This window comes from Aptenodytes patagonicus, chromosome 3, assembly GCF_965638725.1.
Source record: "Aptenodytes patagonicus chromosome 3, bAptPat1.pri.cur, whole genome shotgun sequence".
Lineage (NCBI taxonomy): Eukaryota > Metazoa > Chordata > Aves > Sphenisciformes > Spheniscidae > Aptenodytes > Aptenodytes patagonicus.
Window position 1 is genome coordinate 97,058,027 of NC_134951.1, and position 19,066 is coordinate 97,077,092.

Genomic DNA, 19,066 nt, shown 5'->3' on the forward strand with positions numbered 1-19,066 from the left:
TTGTAATGGCACTGGTAAATTCACTTTCTAGAGGGATAAGGTTTATCTGGTACAAACCAAAATGGCTTCAGGATATGATTATGTATTGGTATAACAGATGTACTTCCATTGATTAAAATTAAATATGCACACTGCTTCTGGAGATTATGAGTCAACCAGTTCAATAAGAAGTATTAAAGGAAAAATAAATCTTATTTGTAACTGGTTATGTACTGTAATTCTGGCAAGTCTTCCTGCCAGGCCCGAAGACGTACCGTATTCAGCTGTCTTCTGTTGACTGTTCTCCTAAGATAGTTGCTCCCGGAATAGTACTTTTGCCTCAGCCATTCCAGTAATGCCTAGCATCTTAGCTTACATTGCTGCAAGTATTTAAAAAAAAAAAGAAAAAAAGAAAAAGAGAGAGAGAAAAACTGTTGAAGTTTGAATTCAAACTCAAAGGGTTTTTTTGTTTTGTTTTACTTTATGAAAATGTTATCCCAAGACTGTAATTTAATTGATAGGGAATAGGAGCTGTTAACTAACATTGGTGTCTCCGAGTAATATGTATTTGGAAAATACTAGAAATTAAACAGTTAAAGGCAGTTGACTAATTGGTGTATCATGGGTTCCAAGGATAGGACCCAGAAAAACACTTCAGTGTCTAGGCTTTAGAAAAGCTGTCCACAGTTTTAAAAGTGTAAATGGAGTTCATGGGCTGCTTATAATTAGGAATCATGAAATACAGTTTGAAGAGGCTCTAGTATATTCCCCCAGCTTGTTCAACTAATGTGGGTTTCTTACAGCATGTGCTGATTCTGATTTCTTCCACCGTGCTACCTAAAGTTCTGCAACAGGTGACTCTCTTGATTTAGTGATGTATACTGAGCCTTTTAGTTACCTTCCTATAGCCCCAATCAATACAGGTAATTGAAATGGGTCAGTCGGTCTCCTAAGTCCTCGAGTTCTCCTTAAATAAAACAAGTTAGCATGTTCCTTTTAAAAACAAAACAAAAAAAGGTTTTATTTTGAAACTACTGAGTAGTAAGTCCTTCAGTATATAACCTTCAGGTGGTTTTCGCAGGGATACTACGGTATGAGGAAAAAACTAAGCATTTTGTTGGTGTGCCATATTAGGTCTCTTCTTCCATACATACCTGTACTGTGGTTACAGAAGAAAGAAGCATATGCATAAAGTAAAAGAAGATGCAATTTTTAATTGTCCTGTATGCACAAGAGACACACGGCCTAGTGAACCTGAACATAAAAATGTAGCTGAGACTATCTTATTTCTAATTCCATCTCTTTCAATACCTTTAGGGAAGTAATTTGCTCAGTCTTCGAGTCTTTTTTTTTTTTTTCTTCTCAGAAAAATGAAGATAATAGCCACCTGCCAGATGTTAAAGGAAACATTTTTGAAGGTTAAAGTGCTCTACCTTTTCTAATAATTCTTTATTTACAGTGTTCTTATTTATTCAGAGTCTCATAGGCACAGGTTATAGCTTCACCAGGACTGTGCACTTCGAAAGCTTCTGCTGACTGGCAGGAGGCTGCTGCAGCCTGTTCTCAAAAGGAAAGATACGGCCTAGAAAGTGTCCCCCTCAAAGTGAATCAAACATATTTGTCCATATGTTAACAAATAGCTATGCACATAACTACTGATTTTACTAATGTGCTTGATATTTGAAGTATACACAGAAGGCCCAAAAATATCCTATAATCTTCTGACAAATCCTGAAGCAACGTTACCAGCTAGTTCAGCTGACCATGAAGTAAGGCTTAGGTAGGTAGAAATGATGCCCAGTGAATTTTGTTGGTGAAAGTCTAAATTCTTCATAGGAAGAAGTGGGGAAAAAAACATGACACCAATTGCTCCATCAGAACTGGGAGGAGAAAAAGGATATTGAAAGCAATTGTCAAAATTTGCCTTGAAAAGTCAGGATTCTTTCCAGGAACTAGAGGGTTTTTTCCCCTACAAACTAAATAAATAAAGTATTACCTAAAGGAAAATGCCACCTGTGGTCTTAAATTCCATATCTAAGGTATAAGAAAGTGTTAAAGCTAGGTACTGGGACTTGAGACTACCTGGTTCTCCGCTAGAGTTCTCTACTAGGTTGCTGTGGGTCTTCTAAGGAAATGGCATAAAGATCAGCATGCATCAGTTTTCACAAAAGTTAAAACAATAATATTAGCCTGTGTCAGGGGCTTTTGATATTAAGTACGTCTGGCCTTGGAGGAAAGTTTCAGGAGCTCAAAAACTGTATTTACGGATATTCTAATTGCTAAGGTATAGTATTTTCTTCAGTAGGTTTTTAAAAGTAAAACATTTATTTAACTGTTATCTTTATATGTATTGAAATGAAAAAGTTTACCTGCAGAGGTGTTCACAGCCGTTCAATGTTCCTGAGTTGCTGAAAGTTGCTCAAATCTGTGCATAAGTGGTGTACAGGGGGTCCTGCCATATTCTGAACAAGCAGGAGCAGGGAATGTTGTGTAAGTCTTTGCACCCAAAAAAAAGGGAAAGGGTGGAAGTGCACATCACTCCAAGCATTTGTTTTCCCTTATGGCATAGAGCTTCTGAATGGAGCTCTGTTTCCCTTTGGTTAGAAGAAGAATTACTCTTGACATAGATAGCAAGAAGCTCCAGGAATAGACGAGTTGCATGGAGCAGGATGCGTAATCTAAGAGACCCTGGACATAAGGTGTAAATAGGGGCTAAAGACATAAAATAAATTTCATTTAGGTTTAAAAGAAATAGAGCTGCTTCTCTCCAGTGATTTGGCCAGCAAGTCTAGTTGTTGTCAGACTGTGGATCAATATGGTGCAGCTCTAGAAAGCTATTTAAACCCAAGGCATAAATAATATAATTCGTGAAATATACTGAAAGTCAAACCTGGAATCATATTGAGCATGTGATAATTTGAAGTCAAAATACATGGCGGATCCAGGAGAACAGTTAGAATTAATACAACACGTACAGTATGTTAGTATAGACCCTTTCTTTATCCATTCCAGTTCTTTATTAGTAGCCTTATCTTTCCTGCATTTTCATTGGGCTAAACAAAACGATACACATACATTATTGAATCACTCGGTATTGCTTGCTATTTTAATTAAATTACTGGGTACACTTTGGCTTTTAATTAAATCCTCAGCTTCTGGGAGAAGTGTACCGGCTCAGGTGGGCTTGGTGTAGAGAGAATTCTAGAAGTATTAATACTCATCTAGCTCTTTTGAAAATGTCAAACACTCTGCACCAAGGCCCTGCACTGATTCTAGGATAGCTGTCATCCACCTGCCCTTTCTCAGGAGGGATGATACAATATATCGTATGATATATCATTATATCAAATAAATACTTCTTTATATGCTGGTATAGCCTATGGAAAATCTTAGGAGAGTACTACCATTTGCAGTAGTGTTACCTATTATTATGGTTTACCTCTATTAGGTGTCTGCTTTTGGACACTAGGATGCCTTTTTAGCATAATTTTGCTTTTTTTACTGCATATCCTGTTCTTTGGATTCATTCTCCCACATCCTACAGGATATCACCTTGTGAAACTAGGAATGATATGGGAGATGCAGTGTTGTTTCAGTGTGTTCTCGGCCCTGCAAACATGGCAGTGAACGTTCCTTTTACAAGTATAGCGGTGATACTAATTCCTCCTGAATATATCATTGCAAGATCACACGATTATTCAAAAAAGCAAACTCTCTTCACCTACCTAGAGTCTAAACTTTTAATTTTGAACTTAGCTTTTCCTCTCCCTCAAGTCAGTCATACATTGGTGTTGACTGTCTGGCACCACTGTTGATGCTGCAAGTTCTTGGGAGCAAAATGGTTCCTTTGCAAATTCTCTTGTTAAATTAAACTTTAACCGTTTTGCCTTTGTGCTTCAACAATTGCGCAAGTCTTTTGGAGAAAAATGTTTCTTTCCGTTATATTGAGAAAATACGTGACAAATTAAAATGCTAATTTCTGTGAAGTTGTATCCGTCACCATAGATGAACTGGGATCATACCCCAGTTCTATAGACGTTTCACTGCAGTGGTAACCCACCATTTGTGCTAGCTGGTAAGTCAACTTGTGGGGTCACAGCTACTGCTTGTGCCTGACTGCTGTGGATTGCAACTTAGACAAAAAACTGAGGACAGTGTATAAGGTTGGAAGGGGAGCCTACAGATGAAATGTAGGTCAGTGACTTCTGAGGTATAAAGCAGTTTAGACATGAGTATTGCATGCTGTATCCGTGGGAGTAATCACGTACCGAAGTTGCTCCATTAGACTGTCTCCGATAGATGGTGGCCTTAACTCGTGAATCCATAGTGGGGTGAAGAAGTTGTGATGTAAAAGCAGTTACTCTAATGTGCCTGCATCCTGTAGAGCAAGGAAAATATTTGGTCCAAACCAAAAGACTTAACCACTGTTATTTTGTGGTACGTGGCGGAACTGAGATATGATCCTGACTGAGACCTGCAGTATTTAGGAAGACCTGACCCACAGCAAACTTTTTTTTAATTGCAGTTTACTATTGCAAAGCAGTATTTATCACTTGGATTTATCACTTGGATTCATTGAGGATTCTTTGAAATTCAGAAATAATTTCCTGAAAACTTCAGTTCTGTTCCTGAAGATGCTCCCTACTTCTGTGGACTTGGCATCCACTAGAGCAAAAGCAGGACTTGAATCTAGGAGAGTGCCATATCTTAATTTTTCCCACTCCAAATACAGTGTCTTCAAAGAAACAGGAGGAAACTGTTTCTTTTGAGCTCTTCTTAGTTCCAAAGTCAAGGAGTAGAATACTATCTTATGTAGAACCTCCTTAAGAATTGCTGATTCAAAAAAAACCTTAAAAAATCAGCATGTGCTCTGTCCTCAAGTGATATAAATTCTCTGTTCAAAATTTGTGTCACATTTAATGTAGGAAAAAATAGTTTGAAAGCTTTCTGTGCAAGTAGTAAGATAAATAGGAAAGTGAATTTGAAATTAGCACAAATTGGGATAAAAGGTAGTTTGTTTGCAGAGTCTCCACAGTGCAAAACTGCATCTCCTGCGTGCTCCCTAAAGCAGCTTCCCAGGCTTACGATCTTCAAGAAAATAGACAGAAGACGCTTTGAAACACAGGTTTTACGTGACTAAACTTGGAAATACAAAGTCTTTGCCTTGTGGTCTAAAGAATTCTTGCAGAATCTTTAACCGTACCTGTCCAGTGGCTGTTACAGGATTAAGGTGACGTCATCTTTCTTTTGTATACAATTTCTTCCATTCATTTCCTGGGCAGTTTTTTTCACTAATAGCTTTTTTGTCTCTCATGCATGCTCATACATACTGCTTTACCCTCTTTGTGGTAGATGGCAAAATAGAGCAAGAAAGGGAGGGGGAAAAAAAAATGTTTGTTCCTGTCTTTTCTCCCGAGCGTAAACCCAGTAGTGGAAATACAAAATGAATCTGCAGCATCTCATAAGCACCCTGAGTCTCAGACATAAAATTTTATGTAGCATCACAGATGTCATGGAGCTGTGTGCTTCTAGCATGAAACCTGAGATTATGGCTGACTTAAGAGCAGGATGGAAGTCCCAAGTGCACATCAGTCCTGGGGACAGACTGGCAGATTAAAAGAAACTTTCTAAGGTGTCTTATACTACCTCTTTTCTTTTCCTCTTTTTGATTCAATTATTGATCATTTTGGTAGTCATGAGTAAGTATAGACAATCTATATAAAGAAGAAAATATTGAAAGGCAAGTTGCAGTGACCATAGCAAATGGTTAGAAAAAGAAATTAATAAGATAAGTTATGTACACATCTTCCTACTCTGTTTCCTGAATGTTTTGCAGCTGTGCTGTTTGTGAGGGAACATCGAACTGAAATGCCTTGAGAGGGCAATTTTTAAGATACTGTGCATCAATATTTAGAGACTTCTAACTTTGGGCACTTAGAGGTTAACACTCTTCTTGGAGTGGAAATGATAGAAAGGACTGCCTCAAGCTATGTTTTGCAGAGTTTTAATAAATACATCTATTTGGTTAAAAAGCTTCACCATGATGTGGCTTACTCTCCTTTCCCCGTGGGAAGGAATGACAAGATTCCTAGCCAAGTTATTCTGAACTACTTAGCACTTAATCAAAGTCCAAGACATCTTGCAAAGCTGGGAAAGGGAAATGAGAGAATAGTTTAGCTCACTTATTTCCAAAAGCTTGTTGTTAGCTTGTTGGGATTTGGTTTGGTTTGGTTTTATAGAAAATGTCAGTAAAACTCAATGTTCCTTGAGTTGTGTAACGAAATCTGACAATGCCAATGTAGAGCATTCCCCACAGAAGAGAGGGAAGAGATAATTAGAGTATATGCAAGAATGGAGCTGTCTAGAAGGAGAATAATACAAGATATCAGCAGACTAGAGTATTTTTATACTGTAAAATAGCAGTGCATACAAGCGGCACTGGAAGTTTTGCTAGGCTGGACTATAGGACACTTTTACTTCCTTCCATTGCTGGATGTTCTTTTTGAATAATCTCCAAAATATTAGGGGAACAAGCTAGATTATATTGAAATCCAGAGAGCAAGTGTCTTCTGAGGTACTCAATGCACAGGTCTTTAGGATCTTGGCTTTGTATCTTGGTAGCTATTTGTTCTACTCCTACATTTATTTCTTACCTATTCCATGTCTTGAAAAAAGAAAAAAAAGATTTCCCTCCCACACTTTTTAAAATAGCTTTATTGTTAGTATCATTTACAACACATTAAGTCATCTTTCCAGTTGGAAGGGATGGGGGAGATGCATAATTGTTGTTCTGGGGATTACCAGACTCTTTTGGGGAATGATGTCCAATTATTCTGAACAGTGCTGCAGCAGCATGTATCGCTGCATGAGCTAATCTTCTCTGCTGGTTAATCTGCCGGGTTTTGTTGTGTTGTATGATATCCTGTAGATATGGTCACCTTTTAAAGACATGTTAAAATCTGTTCTTGCACAGAAATCTGTGTATAGACTCACACATACCTTGTTAGATAATACACCTTTGGTAGAGAGTTTTTGCAGCACCTTCATCTCTTAAGGTTACAAGGTATTTTTAAGTTCTGTTTGACCCTCCTGTTGATTAGAATTTCAAATTAGCAAGAAAGGTAAAATTTCTTGGGAAGCACGTGAAGAAGCGAAAGCATACAGCATAGAATTCTGCACAGGAATAAGTCTACGCCATTGTTAAGACTACTTTTGAATAGGCTTTGTATAGGGGATCTATACAAACACAAGTTGTTTATTAAATAAAATTTGGAAATGGCCACAAATTCTGGCAGTTTTGAACTTCTGCCTTTTGACTTGGGAATGAAAATGATAAATAACAGTACTAGTGGGCAGGTAAGATGATTTTGAAGTGTAAGAAGCTCTGATTTTGTATGGTAATTGTGGCAGCATGCAACTACTTTTAGGTAATACACATCAAGATGTTTCAAATAGGGACACTTTTAAATGTTTTTAAGCCATTTTGTAAGTGTGTAAGCTGATCAATATTTAATAAGCTTGCTTGGTGCTTTCACCACTTCTCAAAACATGCTCACAAACAAAACAAACAAATCTGTCTTCCTTTAGCAGCTTTCCGAATGTCTCATCAATGAGATTAGGACCCAGAATCTTGGGGTGGGAGAAAAAGGAGCTTCCTTTCTGTCATGATGCTATTCGTGTAACAGGGATCATTATATTTATTCTATATCTTATGTAACAGTGTGATGTTCTCCAGCAGTACATTAGAAGAGTCTGGGACTACTCCATGCCTGGCCAAGGACGTCCACTAGAGTAGTCCCACCAGTGTGCTGTGCTTCTCCATTGGTAGTTTGCAGTAATCCAATTATTGGGCATTTGTGCCATGTTCCAGAAAGTCTGACCGCTTTCCATTGAGTTAACAAAGGAAAAAAAAGAAATTTAACAAAATCGGGGACCCTCTAAAATTATTATTTGGCTTTTGTGTTGCGGATTATTATGCCATTGAATTGAATTGTTTCTGATGCTTCACATATCATTTTGTCGGTATTTTAGCAGCTTACTGTTTTCAGAATTTGAAGACAGAAAGTTAAGAGTTAAATGTAGGTTTTAGTTGAAATATTTGCTTACTGTTATTCCATACTGCCATCAAGCCAGTGCTCTTGAATGTAACAATAAGGAAAATGCAGTCATTTTTCATCATCACCCACACAGAGCGAACTGTAGGTCTGTGGTATTCTCTGGTCTTGAATATGGAAAATTATTTTGTTTTCTGTCCTCTCCAATTGCCTTTTCCCAGCAGATGCCTCAGGAATGATGAAAGCAACTTTACAGTTGCTTGTGTGTGATCTTAGACTTCCTTTGAATGATGTTTTTTTGCATGTCCTATGCAAAAGAGTCATCTGTATCGGTACAAGTAAGGCAGAGATGGTACACTGCTTTATGGCTTTAGCCATTTATGCTCTGGTGACGAAATGGAAGTGAATTTTTGATGATATATATCGTGAAGTAGTTGCTGGGGTGCTTAGAGGAGCTCAAAGGTTTTGAGGCACTACATAATGTTTTTCCAAGATGTTTGCATTAGAGGCCTGAGGAGTAGGTGATTCACAGTTTACTTCTAACATCAGAAAACAACAATTGCAATGCTGTGAGATGTATTATTACATTTACTAGACTGAAATCTTCTATGCTTGGAGTGGAAGTCTGGCATATTTTTGGTTGATGACTAGGGTAAACTAACTTTTAGCTGGCAGATGGATTCCCTTTTCCAGTGCTCTTTCCCCTAGCAGGAAGTTATTTGTCTTTCAGTTACAGTGTGCTAAAAGAAGCATTTCTGCAGTAAAATCCTTTAGGGGAGACAACCTCTATTTGATAACTTCCCATAATGAACTTAACAGTAAATACACCGCAAGGGTTCATTAATCTAACTTGCTTTATAACCATAAAAGCAGAGTTCTCAGGAGAAAAGGTTTCACCTCTAAATCTGGATTGGTTTTAAGGATCAAAATAGAAGTACATATATTGGCCTTCTGCCCCAGCACACATAAGTTAAGAATGGAACTGTTGTAAAAACTGATGGTCTTGATACGACATCAGGCATTGGTGCACACACAGACCACAGAATGTCCACTCTGATTTCCAGACCAGTGAAGAAGCAAGGAGTGAATATAGCAGTAATAACTTAATTGAATATATTCACTCTGAACTAATGAAAAATATGTTCGGAACTACTGCTACTCAACTAGCTACTATCTAACAGTATTCAAGTCCTTTAAATTTTAAATAAAACGTACAAAAATACAAGTTCTGATCTTTAAAGTGACTTAGGCTTTTGGAGCAATGGGACTAAAGATCTGAAGTCTCTTTTGGAAATGAGACTTCCAGAAGATCCCCATTGCTTATTCAACAAGAATAAACCCCCTCCATAAGAACAGCTAATATATGCAAAACTATCTTTCATAATGTTCAAAATGTGCTTGGGTATTCTTTCATTAGGTATTATCAGTTCTAATTAGCAGTACAGATTTAAATAGATATATGAGTAACAGGTTCAGATCATTTAATTGCTGAAATTAGAAATACTTTTCCCACAGTCTGGGAAAATGAAAATCACCTGCCATTCTTTGTGGACAGTTACTGAAATTCCGTTCAAGAATGCATAAGAAAATACTTGACAAACAGAAAAAATAAATAATATGTTTTATCCGGAATAAAAATAGCATACAGTACAGCTTTTCCTACATGAAAGCAGGTTCTCTAAAAAAAGCTAAAAGGTGTTAAAAAAAGAAATAAAGATATGGCAAAGCACAGAATAGACTGTATTGGAGGGGTAGCAAAGTAGAAAGGAACATCATGAAGTTACACTGGTCTACCAAAGGCAGGAGGCTTTGTAGAAGGTGAGGAGATGGGGCAATTGAAAGGTCATGTTCGAAAGTGATAAATCATGGTGTATATGTTTTTTCTTACTAGATTGATAGAATTGTCAAAAGGGTCTTGCTGAAGCTGTGTAGAAGATTGTATACATGTTCAAGATCTCTTTTAGATAACATTAAATAACATTTCTACATATGCTTGTTAACCATGTGGAGAGGATCTGTAAAACCATCAGGATTTAAAACCATTTTTTACCTACAAGGGACTGAAATGACTGCAGCCCAATCCGTATCTGCAGGGTTTCTTGCATCTGCTTCTTACACATCCATTGCAGATAAGATGACAAACTTGATTTTTGAGCTCATCTAGTCAGGTATTTATGTATTCTTGTGCCCGCAGTGGACGTTGGTTCAGTAATTTGAAGTCTTATTTCAAGAAATAAGGGAAGCCTTCAGTCCGTGTTTTCTGTAAGAGAGAATTGAGTGAAATGCCTGTTCAGTATTGAAACTCTAGTCCAAGGACCAGAATTACAACCGACCTTGAATTTTTGGCACCTCAAGAAAGATATTTGTCACATTTGAGTGTGGTATGACCTAGATTGAGACTGAAGTGGAGACAATGATTACAAGGGGTGAGATATATATCAATTCAATCTGCATCTTTCCATCCATATTTCTGAATCACATATACCAATACAGAAAACTGGTCTTTTTTGCTTTGTTCCTAGAACAGGGTTTCAAAGCCAGCCACAGATAATAGACATGTCTTTTCATACCTGATGCTATTGAAACAAAGAGCAGAGATAAATCAATTTTTCTTCACTTTTTTTAATAATTCCATGTGTGATATTTTTCCCTTTCTGTTTTCTTAACAATCACACTAACATAAAGGTAGCCTGCTGTCCTCTCCTACAATTGATGTTTTATAGTCCAGGAGCTTGAAACACTTCACACACATTTTTGTGTGTGTGTGTGTATATACACACACACACACACACACACTCTCTCAATCATTTTTATCCTTTTCCATCTCTCTAATATCATCATTTTGTGATTTTAGTATCTTTTGAGCATTCAAGGAGCAGCAGTAATGTAAGCATTCAGTGAGAGGCAAAGTGATGCTCTTCGCACCATCAGGCAGGAAAAATATTGCAGCATAGGCGATATCATATGTTGTTTCATATACGGGGGACTACGTGAACCCTGTAACTGTAGGACTCTCTTCCCTACTGTATCATCTTAATACTGCTTATCACTATGTAACATTCATTTTAGAGGTAGGAAACTTGAGGCAATTTCTTTACTGCTATAAAGTGTTAGGGCCAAATAAGAAAAAAGCTGATTTTCTTTGTAGACCAGAAAGAGGTGGCTACTGAAGATGCTCTCCTCACCTGTAGGAAAAAGTATTGCCATGTGTTTCTGAATCACATGCTCCCTGGAAAACTGAGTAACATTGACTAGCTTTAGACAAAGAGACAATAACCTACATCTTTTCAGCTACAGAGCAAGATGGTGTGGCACGACGTGTCCCTATGTCAAATGCCTGTTCGCCCCCCGTGCTTAGTGTCAGAGCAGTTCGTGAAGAGAAGCTTCTGAAAACTGGAATAGTAGTGGAGCAGTGAACTCTCCCGCAGTCGCTGCCCACTTGGGGTGCCAGCAGTAAGGAGGAAGCAAGGTGCTTAGATTTAACAGTTCTGACTTGAATGCCTGCTTGGGAGCTAAATCTGAAGTACCATAGGCATGAATTTCAGAAATGACAACCAACTCCACATAAAGTAGAAAAGATTTCAGTGAAGATGAGCTTTTTTTTAAAAAAAAAAAAAAAAAAATTAGCTTTGTTACTATCTGGGCATACCTAGTTTAGACAATTTTGGGGGCTTCCTCTGCGAGATGAGAGGATGGCAAAAAAAAAAAAACCAAACCTAACATGACTTGAGCTTTGATACTGTGTTGATAAATACTCAAGAGAATGCAGTAAATAATCAGGTATTTATTAATACCCTGTAAGGAAGATAAGTAAAAACTTAAAGCTGGCATTAATTTTTGGGAACTGAGTAATCCCCCAGTAGGTGATCCTTCACTTCTGATTCAGGTAAGATTCTGCCACTTCAACCAAGTCCCTAACTGTATTTTTGTTTTCTCCCTTTCCGTGGTAGGTTATGTGTTCTGTATGTTGCATCGCCTGCCTGAACAACACGACTGCACATTTGACCACATGGGACGTGGGCGTGAGGAAGCCATTATGAAAATGGTGAAACTGGATCGGAAAGTAGGGAGATCTTGCCAACGCATTGGCGAAGGATGTTCCTGAGTGCAAGACTGCAACCAAATGCTGTTCTCTTAGTTCACTAATGTTAGCCTTATTTAGGACAAAGTCAGCCAGACACCTTGTACTAGGCAAGTTTCAGACTACAGCCAATCAGTTTCCTTTCTTTAGCCAACCGTCCTGGTACTGTAGTTTAGGGGTTGATGGTGGTTGAAATTGATTTCTGGCTGGTTACTAAGGTGCCTGCTAGCCACCGTATAAAAATAAAACATGAAGAAATATTATTTTTGAGCATGGCTAGTGGATTTAAACAAAACAAAAAAAAATCCAAAGGCTTCTGTTTTTGCTGGAGTCACTCTAAAAGCCTTACGCTGGAAACATTCCAGCTGCAGAGTTAAAACAAATAGTTGTATAGAAGCTGGTGTAAAAGTTTGCTATGCACATGGCTTTTGGACAAACTGTTTAATGTGCAGCCTTTCACCTCTTCACTGCTAGTGAATCCTGAGGAGGTGAAATACTACTAAGAGCAGCAACTGCAGCTGCTTAAGCCCAGAAGACCTGACTGGTCACTCGTGCCTTCATCGCGTGTGGCTTTTGAGTTAGGCAGTGTCACCAGCATCAGGGATTCTGCTGGGGTAGGAACATCTTTCTGGTTCTTCCCAGGAAGCCAAAAAGAAAGGGGGACAGAGATTCTTATGAAAAATTTTTATATCTATCTTACTATAAAGAACCTATCGGGGTTTTTTTTTTTCTTTCTTCTCAGTTAAATTATGATCTCACTTTAAAGCCAACTCCATCCCAGAGCAGTAAATGGTGCATACTTTTTACATGGCATCCACAGAGATTCTACGAGTTGTGTGAACAGATTCTACATACCTTGAGCAGTGCAGCCATTCCCACCGGCCGAAACCTGATTGGCTCTTGTTTGCCTTTTGCTAAGTGCAGGTATCTGATAATTGATCAAATAAGGCTAATTCACAGCACAGTAGCCATGGCTGGATTCTACAGACTGACTTTCTGTAGCTAGACTTATATATTGGGGAAAAAAAAGGACATTTTGTAGCAAACGGAATTCAGTAACAGTATTGGGGAACAACCGGTAAAAACACCCTTTATCAGATTGAGTTTGTGTTCCTCACTTCCAGAGTGTCAATGAGATAATCAAATGGGCCATATCAGCCCTCTTTCTATGCAGCTGAACGCTCTCATGAAAATCTCTGCCCGCATCTATTGCAAAGCAAGTATAGCAAGTGAATGTGAAAAGTATTACATGGAGTAGAATGTTTTGGATCTGTTTAGACCTATGGTTCTGTATTACGGTATGTCACGTTGAGCTGAGCTGAACTGAATTGCACCAATCTTGTCAGTTTGGAAACGAAAAAGCAAACATCATAATCGGCATGTCTCCTGCTGCACACAGGGTTTATGCAGGTAAAAAGGATTTGTACCGACGTGGCCCAGCTTAATCCTGAGTGAATTTAGCTTCTCAGTCTATTAGTAAGGTGTTAACAATCAGGCAAATTTGTAAGAAAATCTGAGGGAGGGAAAGATTTTTGTCTCATCTTCAAATACTGGGCAGATACAAAACATCAGAGGGGTGAAGTAACGTGTCACTTGGAAAACCCCAGCGTTTTAGGAGTAAGCTTGTGTGAGTCATCCTCCATTCTACTTGTTACAGGTAACTAACTCCTTATAGGCCAAATTATATTGTTACTTTGGTAGCCAGCTAGGAGCATTTAACGAGGAGACAACTAATTAAAAAAACAAAAAAAAGAAGAATATATATGTCTCTCCACACACACACTCAGCATCTGACTGTATTAGCGTTCATTAACCACGAAGCAAATCAGAAGTGTCCCATCATTATAAAATGCAAGCTATCCAAAAGCAAGCTGTTTTTTTTATTATTGTTATTATTCAAGAATATGAAACCAGCAGCAAAATCTTCTGTAATGTGCTGCATTTTCAGGAAGTGGTCCTGGTGAGAGGGACGGTCCGAGGATATTATTTACATTTGCCGTGAGGAGTTTAAAAAAACATGGATTTTGGCGGCTGCTGTGATACGCACTTTCTTTTCCTACAAAACCCTATCATAGCATTTGATGGGCATTCTGATTGATACACAAGACTTTTCTGCATTAATACTGAAGATGCTATTTTGTTCCTCCTTAATATTCTCTTTAATCTCGTTACAAGTGCACAGATGGTTTCAAGGTGGCTCTTGAGAGAACACTACTTAAAGTTCATGTGAATTATGGACAATGTTCACTTTAAACAAAAAAGTTGGGGAGGGGGTTGTTCCTTTGCAGTATCTGTTCTGTGAAGTTTGTTAAACGTAAAGAAAGCTTAAGTTCTTGTATCTTAAAAGAAGATCTTATTTAACCCTTTTGTGTTCTAGATTTACTTACACATGTAGCCTAGAGCTCAGTTTTAGTTTAACATTGTGAAAATATTAAAAGAATCTTGTAACTTTATTCTTTTTCCTCCTGCTAAAAAAAATTAAACCAATCAGATTAAAGTTTGAATTCCTTTCTGCCTATTCCAACAGGTCTTGCTATTTTGCACCATTTCTGCTGCAAGTTCATGTAAGAAATACGAATGGGGAAAATACCAACGTTAGGCCAGTAACTTCTCGCTGAATTTACAATTGGTGGAAGGTGGACAGTATTTTCTGCCAGTTTGGAAGGGGAGGATGATATTTCTGCTGGGTTCAAGTTTAGTGATTTATTTTGTATGCAAATCTACTGTAGCCTGAGTATTGGTCAATTTAATTTTGAGGTTAGATACAGTAATCAAATGAACAAGTTGCTCATACTCAAGTCAAATGCATATTGTGCACTATATCATTGGCATCAAAGTTTTAAAATGTCTTAAATGTTCTTTCATGCATTTCGCAACTTCTGCACCTAGAGTAGCTGTATCCCAAATCACAACAGGCTGTATTCATAATGGATAAGTAGAGAAGTAACTATTGTTTCTTAACCATTTAGATGCTAGAAACACAAGGCTAATTAAAAAACAATAGACTGTATTAGAAGGAGCGAGAATATCAAGGTGATTATTTAAAAACAATTTTGAAACTTGTTTGGAATTGAAATTGTGCCTGATTCATCGGACACGTGCACCCATTTTTTCCCCTCAAATTAGTATGGTACTTTCAATTATAAAACTGCGTGATTCTTGAACAAGATGGCTGTGTTACAGTAAAGGTAAGTTACATAAACCAGATCTGCCTTTTCATCAAGTTTCAAATCTGTAGCTGGGTGCAAGCCAACGCTTCAAGCAAAACCAAGAATTGCCCATGAAGGTTGCTATGCCAGAGCCTGTCCTTAATTGCACTGGTTTCTGTTTTGAAGCAGTTCAGAGTCTTGAATAAGAAGCAATCTAACTGCAAAATGAGGTACTTGAGAATATGAACTATTCTTCAGTAGTGCACAGGCAACACCCGGAAAAGAGTCCTGGTGCAATTACAGCAGTCCAAAAGTAATATTAACTGCTTTTATCTATTCCATGGAAGGTGATAAATATGTTCAAAACTTGAATTTTGCATGACTTTCTTCTTTTGAACAAATTGCAATCCCCTGGCCTTTTGAACACAATGTCCTGTTTGTATTTAACCTTGTACTCGTGGTGTTTCAGTTCATTCTACAGTCATAGCAGTTCCTTCTTTGACTATGCTACAACTTAGATATAAATCTCTAAGGGATAAAAGCACTTTTTTTAATCTTACAATGACTATCTCAGTACAAAGACTCGCCAGGGAAGAGAACTGATACTAATGTATCAGGTGTCAAAAAATATAGCTTTTATAATAGATTCCAAGAAATACATCAGTGGAATAATTGACAGCACCTATGCTCACAGTTGATGTGTACACAGTTAAGTGCCCAGACAAATGAATTAACGTTCTCTTTGTTGTGTAGTTACTGACATCATCTGTCATCAGTGGAACAGCAAAGAGAAGGTCTAATCGAAGTAATCCCTTAAGTCACAATGAGATTGTAGCCAATTCATGCTGGAAATAATTTTGTATGCTCCTGGGAACTTCTATACCTAGAAAACAAATGGCAAAATTTAAGACAAGACTACTTAACATGTACTGTATTTATTGGCACCAGATGTTTATTTAATCACTCAAATACTTGATTAGAATTCTGCACACAGAACAAAACCAATATAAGCAGTAGTAAGCTGTGGTTCAACACAAAAGCTGATGTGGCAGGAGCTGCTGTGTAAGGATACAGTTCTAGTGTAACCAGTTCATAATCTTATGCTTAGCTGAGACTGTGTCTGTACATACTTTGCTACACAAAGGACCACACTAGAAAAACAGTGCATAAGATTAAACTGTTCAAAAGTATTCACAGTGCACGTTTTTATATGGTGAACTGGTGCAATAGTGGGCTTTATCTCTCACTGTCAGCAGCTTTTCCAGGAGAACAAACTTTAATGCTGCTGGAAAGAGCCACTCTTAAGTAACAGTTCTCAAAGACGTCAGTGAGAAGGACATATTTTTCTTTCTCTTCCTAGTCTTCATTCATTTTTCCTTTTTGTTGAGGCAGTCAGCATGTGCAGCTGGGCATTTGAAAGTAGTTCTGTTTGACTGTTGCTCTTTTTGGCTTTTCAGTACTCGCCACAGGAAAAAAAGCATTAACTTTGTTCTTGCAAGCCCCTGCACGTTAGTTCAAGCAGATTAAAATATGGACGTTGGTCTATAGAAGTGGTAACTGCCTTGTGTATAGGCTATTTCTTCAATTAACTGAAACTTAATGCAGACATGATTTACTTGTTCTGGATGTTAGGCTATGGGGTTTTTGAACTTCAATTCTGTGATATCGTTCATATACACCTTCCCATAAACCCTGCATGCCTCATCTTCCAATCTGAAGTTGAGTCAGGAGGAAAGAAGGCGTGAAAGCAGGAGGCAGAGGATGCAAATTGACAAGTGCTTAGGGATCACATCCACTTTCCTCTTCACATCAGCTCAGATCATAAAATGGTAAAGAGGCAAATAATTACTTGCCAAGCAGCACCAACTTTCTTGACTTGGTACTACGGAAGACTGTTTGCTTTATCTTTGTGAATATACCTGTGTAGAGTTTGTCTGAGTCAATTTGCAACATATGTTATATGCAAAGAAATGAAACAGGACTGTCATAATTAGAAAACATTTTTGATGGATTATTTAGTAATAACTATGTATTTTGCTACAGGACCTTCCTATTTTGCAATATGCTGCTATTTTCTTTGGAAGAAAAACAAGCAGAACTTTATAAGACTAACTGTAAACGATTTCAAATTCAATACATGCATCTGAAGCATTAGGAAAAGATTTCTGAAATTATATATACTTTTTAAAGACTATGACTGCATCCTCTAACAAAAAAGGGTTTTGTTCTTCAGAGAGTAGCAAGTGTTGATGGCAATGGTTTAACCATAAGCAGAATGTTCCTTTCTGCTAGGTTTGTGCACAGCTAATAACATGCAATAGGATGCTGTGAGTTATTAACTTGTAGCACGGTGCAGTGACTGTGTAAGTACTGAGAATAAAATTATAGAGACCTACTCTTGTCTGTCGGCTCTCCCTTCACACCAAAGGACAGAAGATGGCACCCACTATTTCCTCATTGCTTAGTCCCTTTTATTCTTTTCTGAGTTGCAGAAGACACTTTCCTTCCCTCTACCAAGCATGCTGAGGGAGGATGGGAAACCATATTCTAACTATAGTTCTAAACACTTCAGGGTTTTTAAAGAAAAAAAAAAAGTTGACATCTCTGAAAGCACTGTTGAAGTCATCTGCTGTATCAGAGATGCAACACCAGAAGGAGCTCTCTTCAGGGTCCTCAGAACACTTGAAAATGGTGCAGTTTTTTCCTCCTCTTAAATTGTTCAGGGTCTCTTTGAAGTAAAGTAGCAATCCTTTAAAAAAAAAAAAGGCATGGCGTTGTATCATCTTTTGAAAGGAAGGCTGGCCTGCATGATCAGCACTTCTGCATTAAGAAACCTAAATGAAAGGTTCATTGTTAACACCTGAAATGCTTAGTCTCATCTCTCTACTTTTCAAAGGAACAAATAAATGCAAGACTTTTAAAGGAGGGAGAAGAGAATCTGAGCCCTCTGCTAGATAAGCTAAATTCAGAATTCATTCTTCATTCTAGCAATAGTTTGTCTTTGTCTTCTTCTGCAGTGTTTCAAGTATATTACATTTGCTTTAGATTCCTGAAAGCTTTAGCTAGACCAGTTTCTGGAGACATCTTTTAACATACTACATTTGGCAGCAGCATGAGGAAGATGATGAGCTCCAAGAATAAGTTAAATTTTAAGTTAACCACTGTTGGCTAGCACAACTGTTCTTGTCTAGACTAGAGTTTTAAAGTGATGGCTAGCTAAAAATGTTTTAACTGATCCACCTGTATCAGCTTTGCATGAATCCTACTCCTTTGGATAGTCTGTCACGTGCGCAGCAGCCAGAGGTGTTAACGTTTATTCTGTCTGCATGCAGACTTTCCCCTTTGTTACCCCCCATGTTTATATAGATTAAAATACTAATTGGGTAAGCAGCAGTTAGTTACAAATTCTATAGCTATCTTCAAGTCACACTGCACACCCCTTGTTTTCTCTTTCTGTTTTTGCTGTTTGGGCTCAGGTCTTGTCAAAAATAATAGTTCCGAACAGATCTTTCCATACACAGACATGTACACACACACAAATCTCCTGGGACATCAAATGGCTGAAACGGAATTATGCTTCTGGGCTAAAAACAGCTTTCACTTTCTGCACACCCACATACATATAATCAGTCCTTGTCTGGCTTGTCTTCTGGGGAAATGCAGCATGTCCCAATATCTCAATTTGCCTGTTTAATAGTAGCTGTAGTTTAATCATTATCAACTACTATAGACTTAGTTCTGGAAGCATCATTATGCTCATTTGCAATGCCATTAAAAATACTCCCCCCTAACAGCTAAGAAGT

General features: G+C 37.8%; 1 protein-coding gene across 1 annotated transcript in view; it reads left to right on the top strand.

Annotated features, from left to right (window-relative positions):
• ZFAND3 (zinc finger AN1-type containing 3) overlaps positions 1 to 17,658 on the top strand; it is a 148,659-nt gene extending 131,001 nt beyond the window's left edge. Inside the window, 1 exon segment of the mRNA XM_076334374.1 lies at positions 11,984 to 17,658. Coding sequence (XP_076190489.1) covers positions 11,984 to 12,138 — 155 coding nt within the window. The 3' untranslated portion in view covers positions 12,139 to 17,658.
• The last annotated feature ends 1,408 nt before the right edge of the window (positions 17,659 to 19,066 follow it).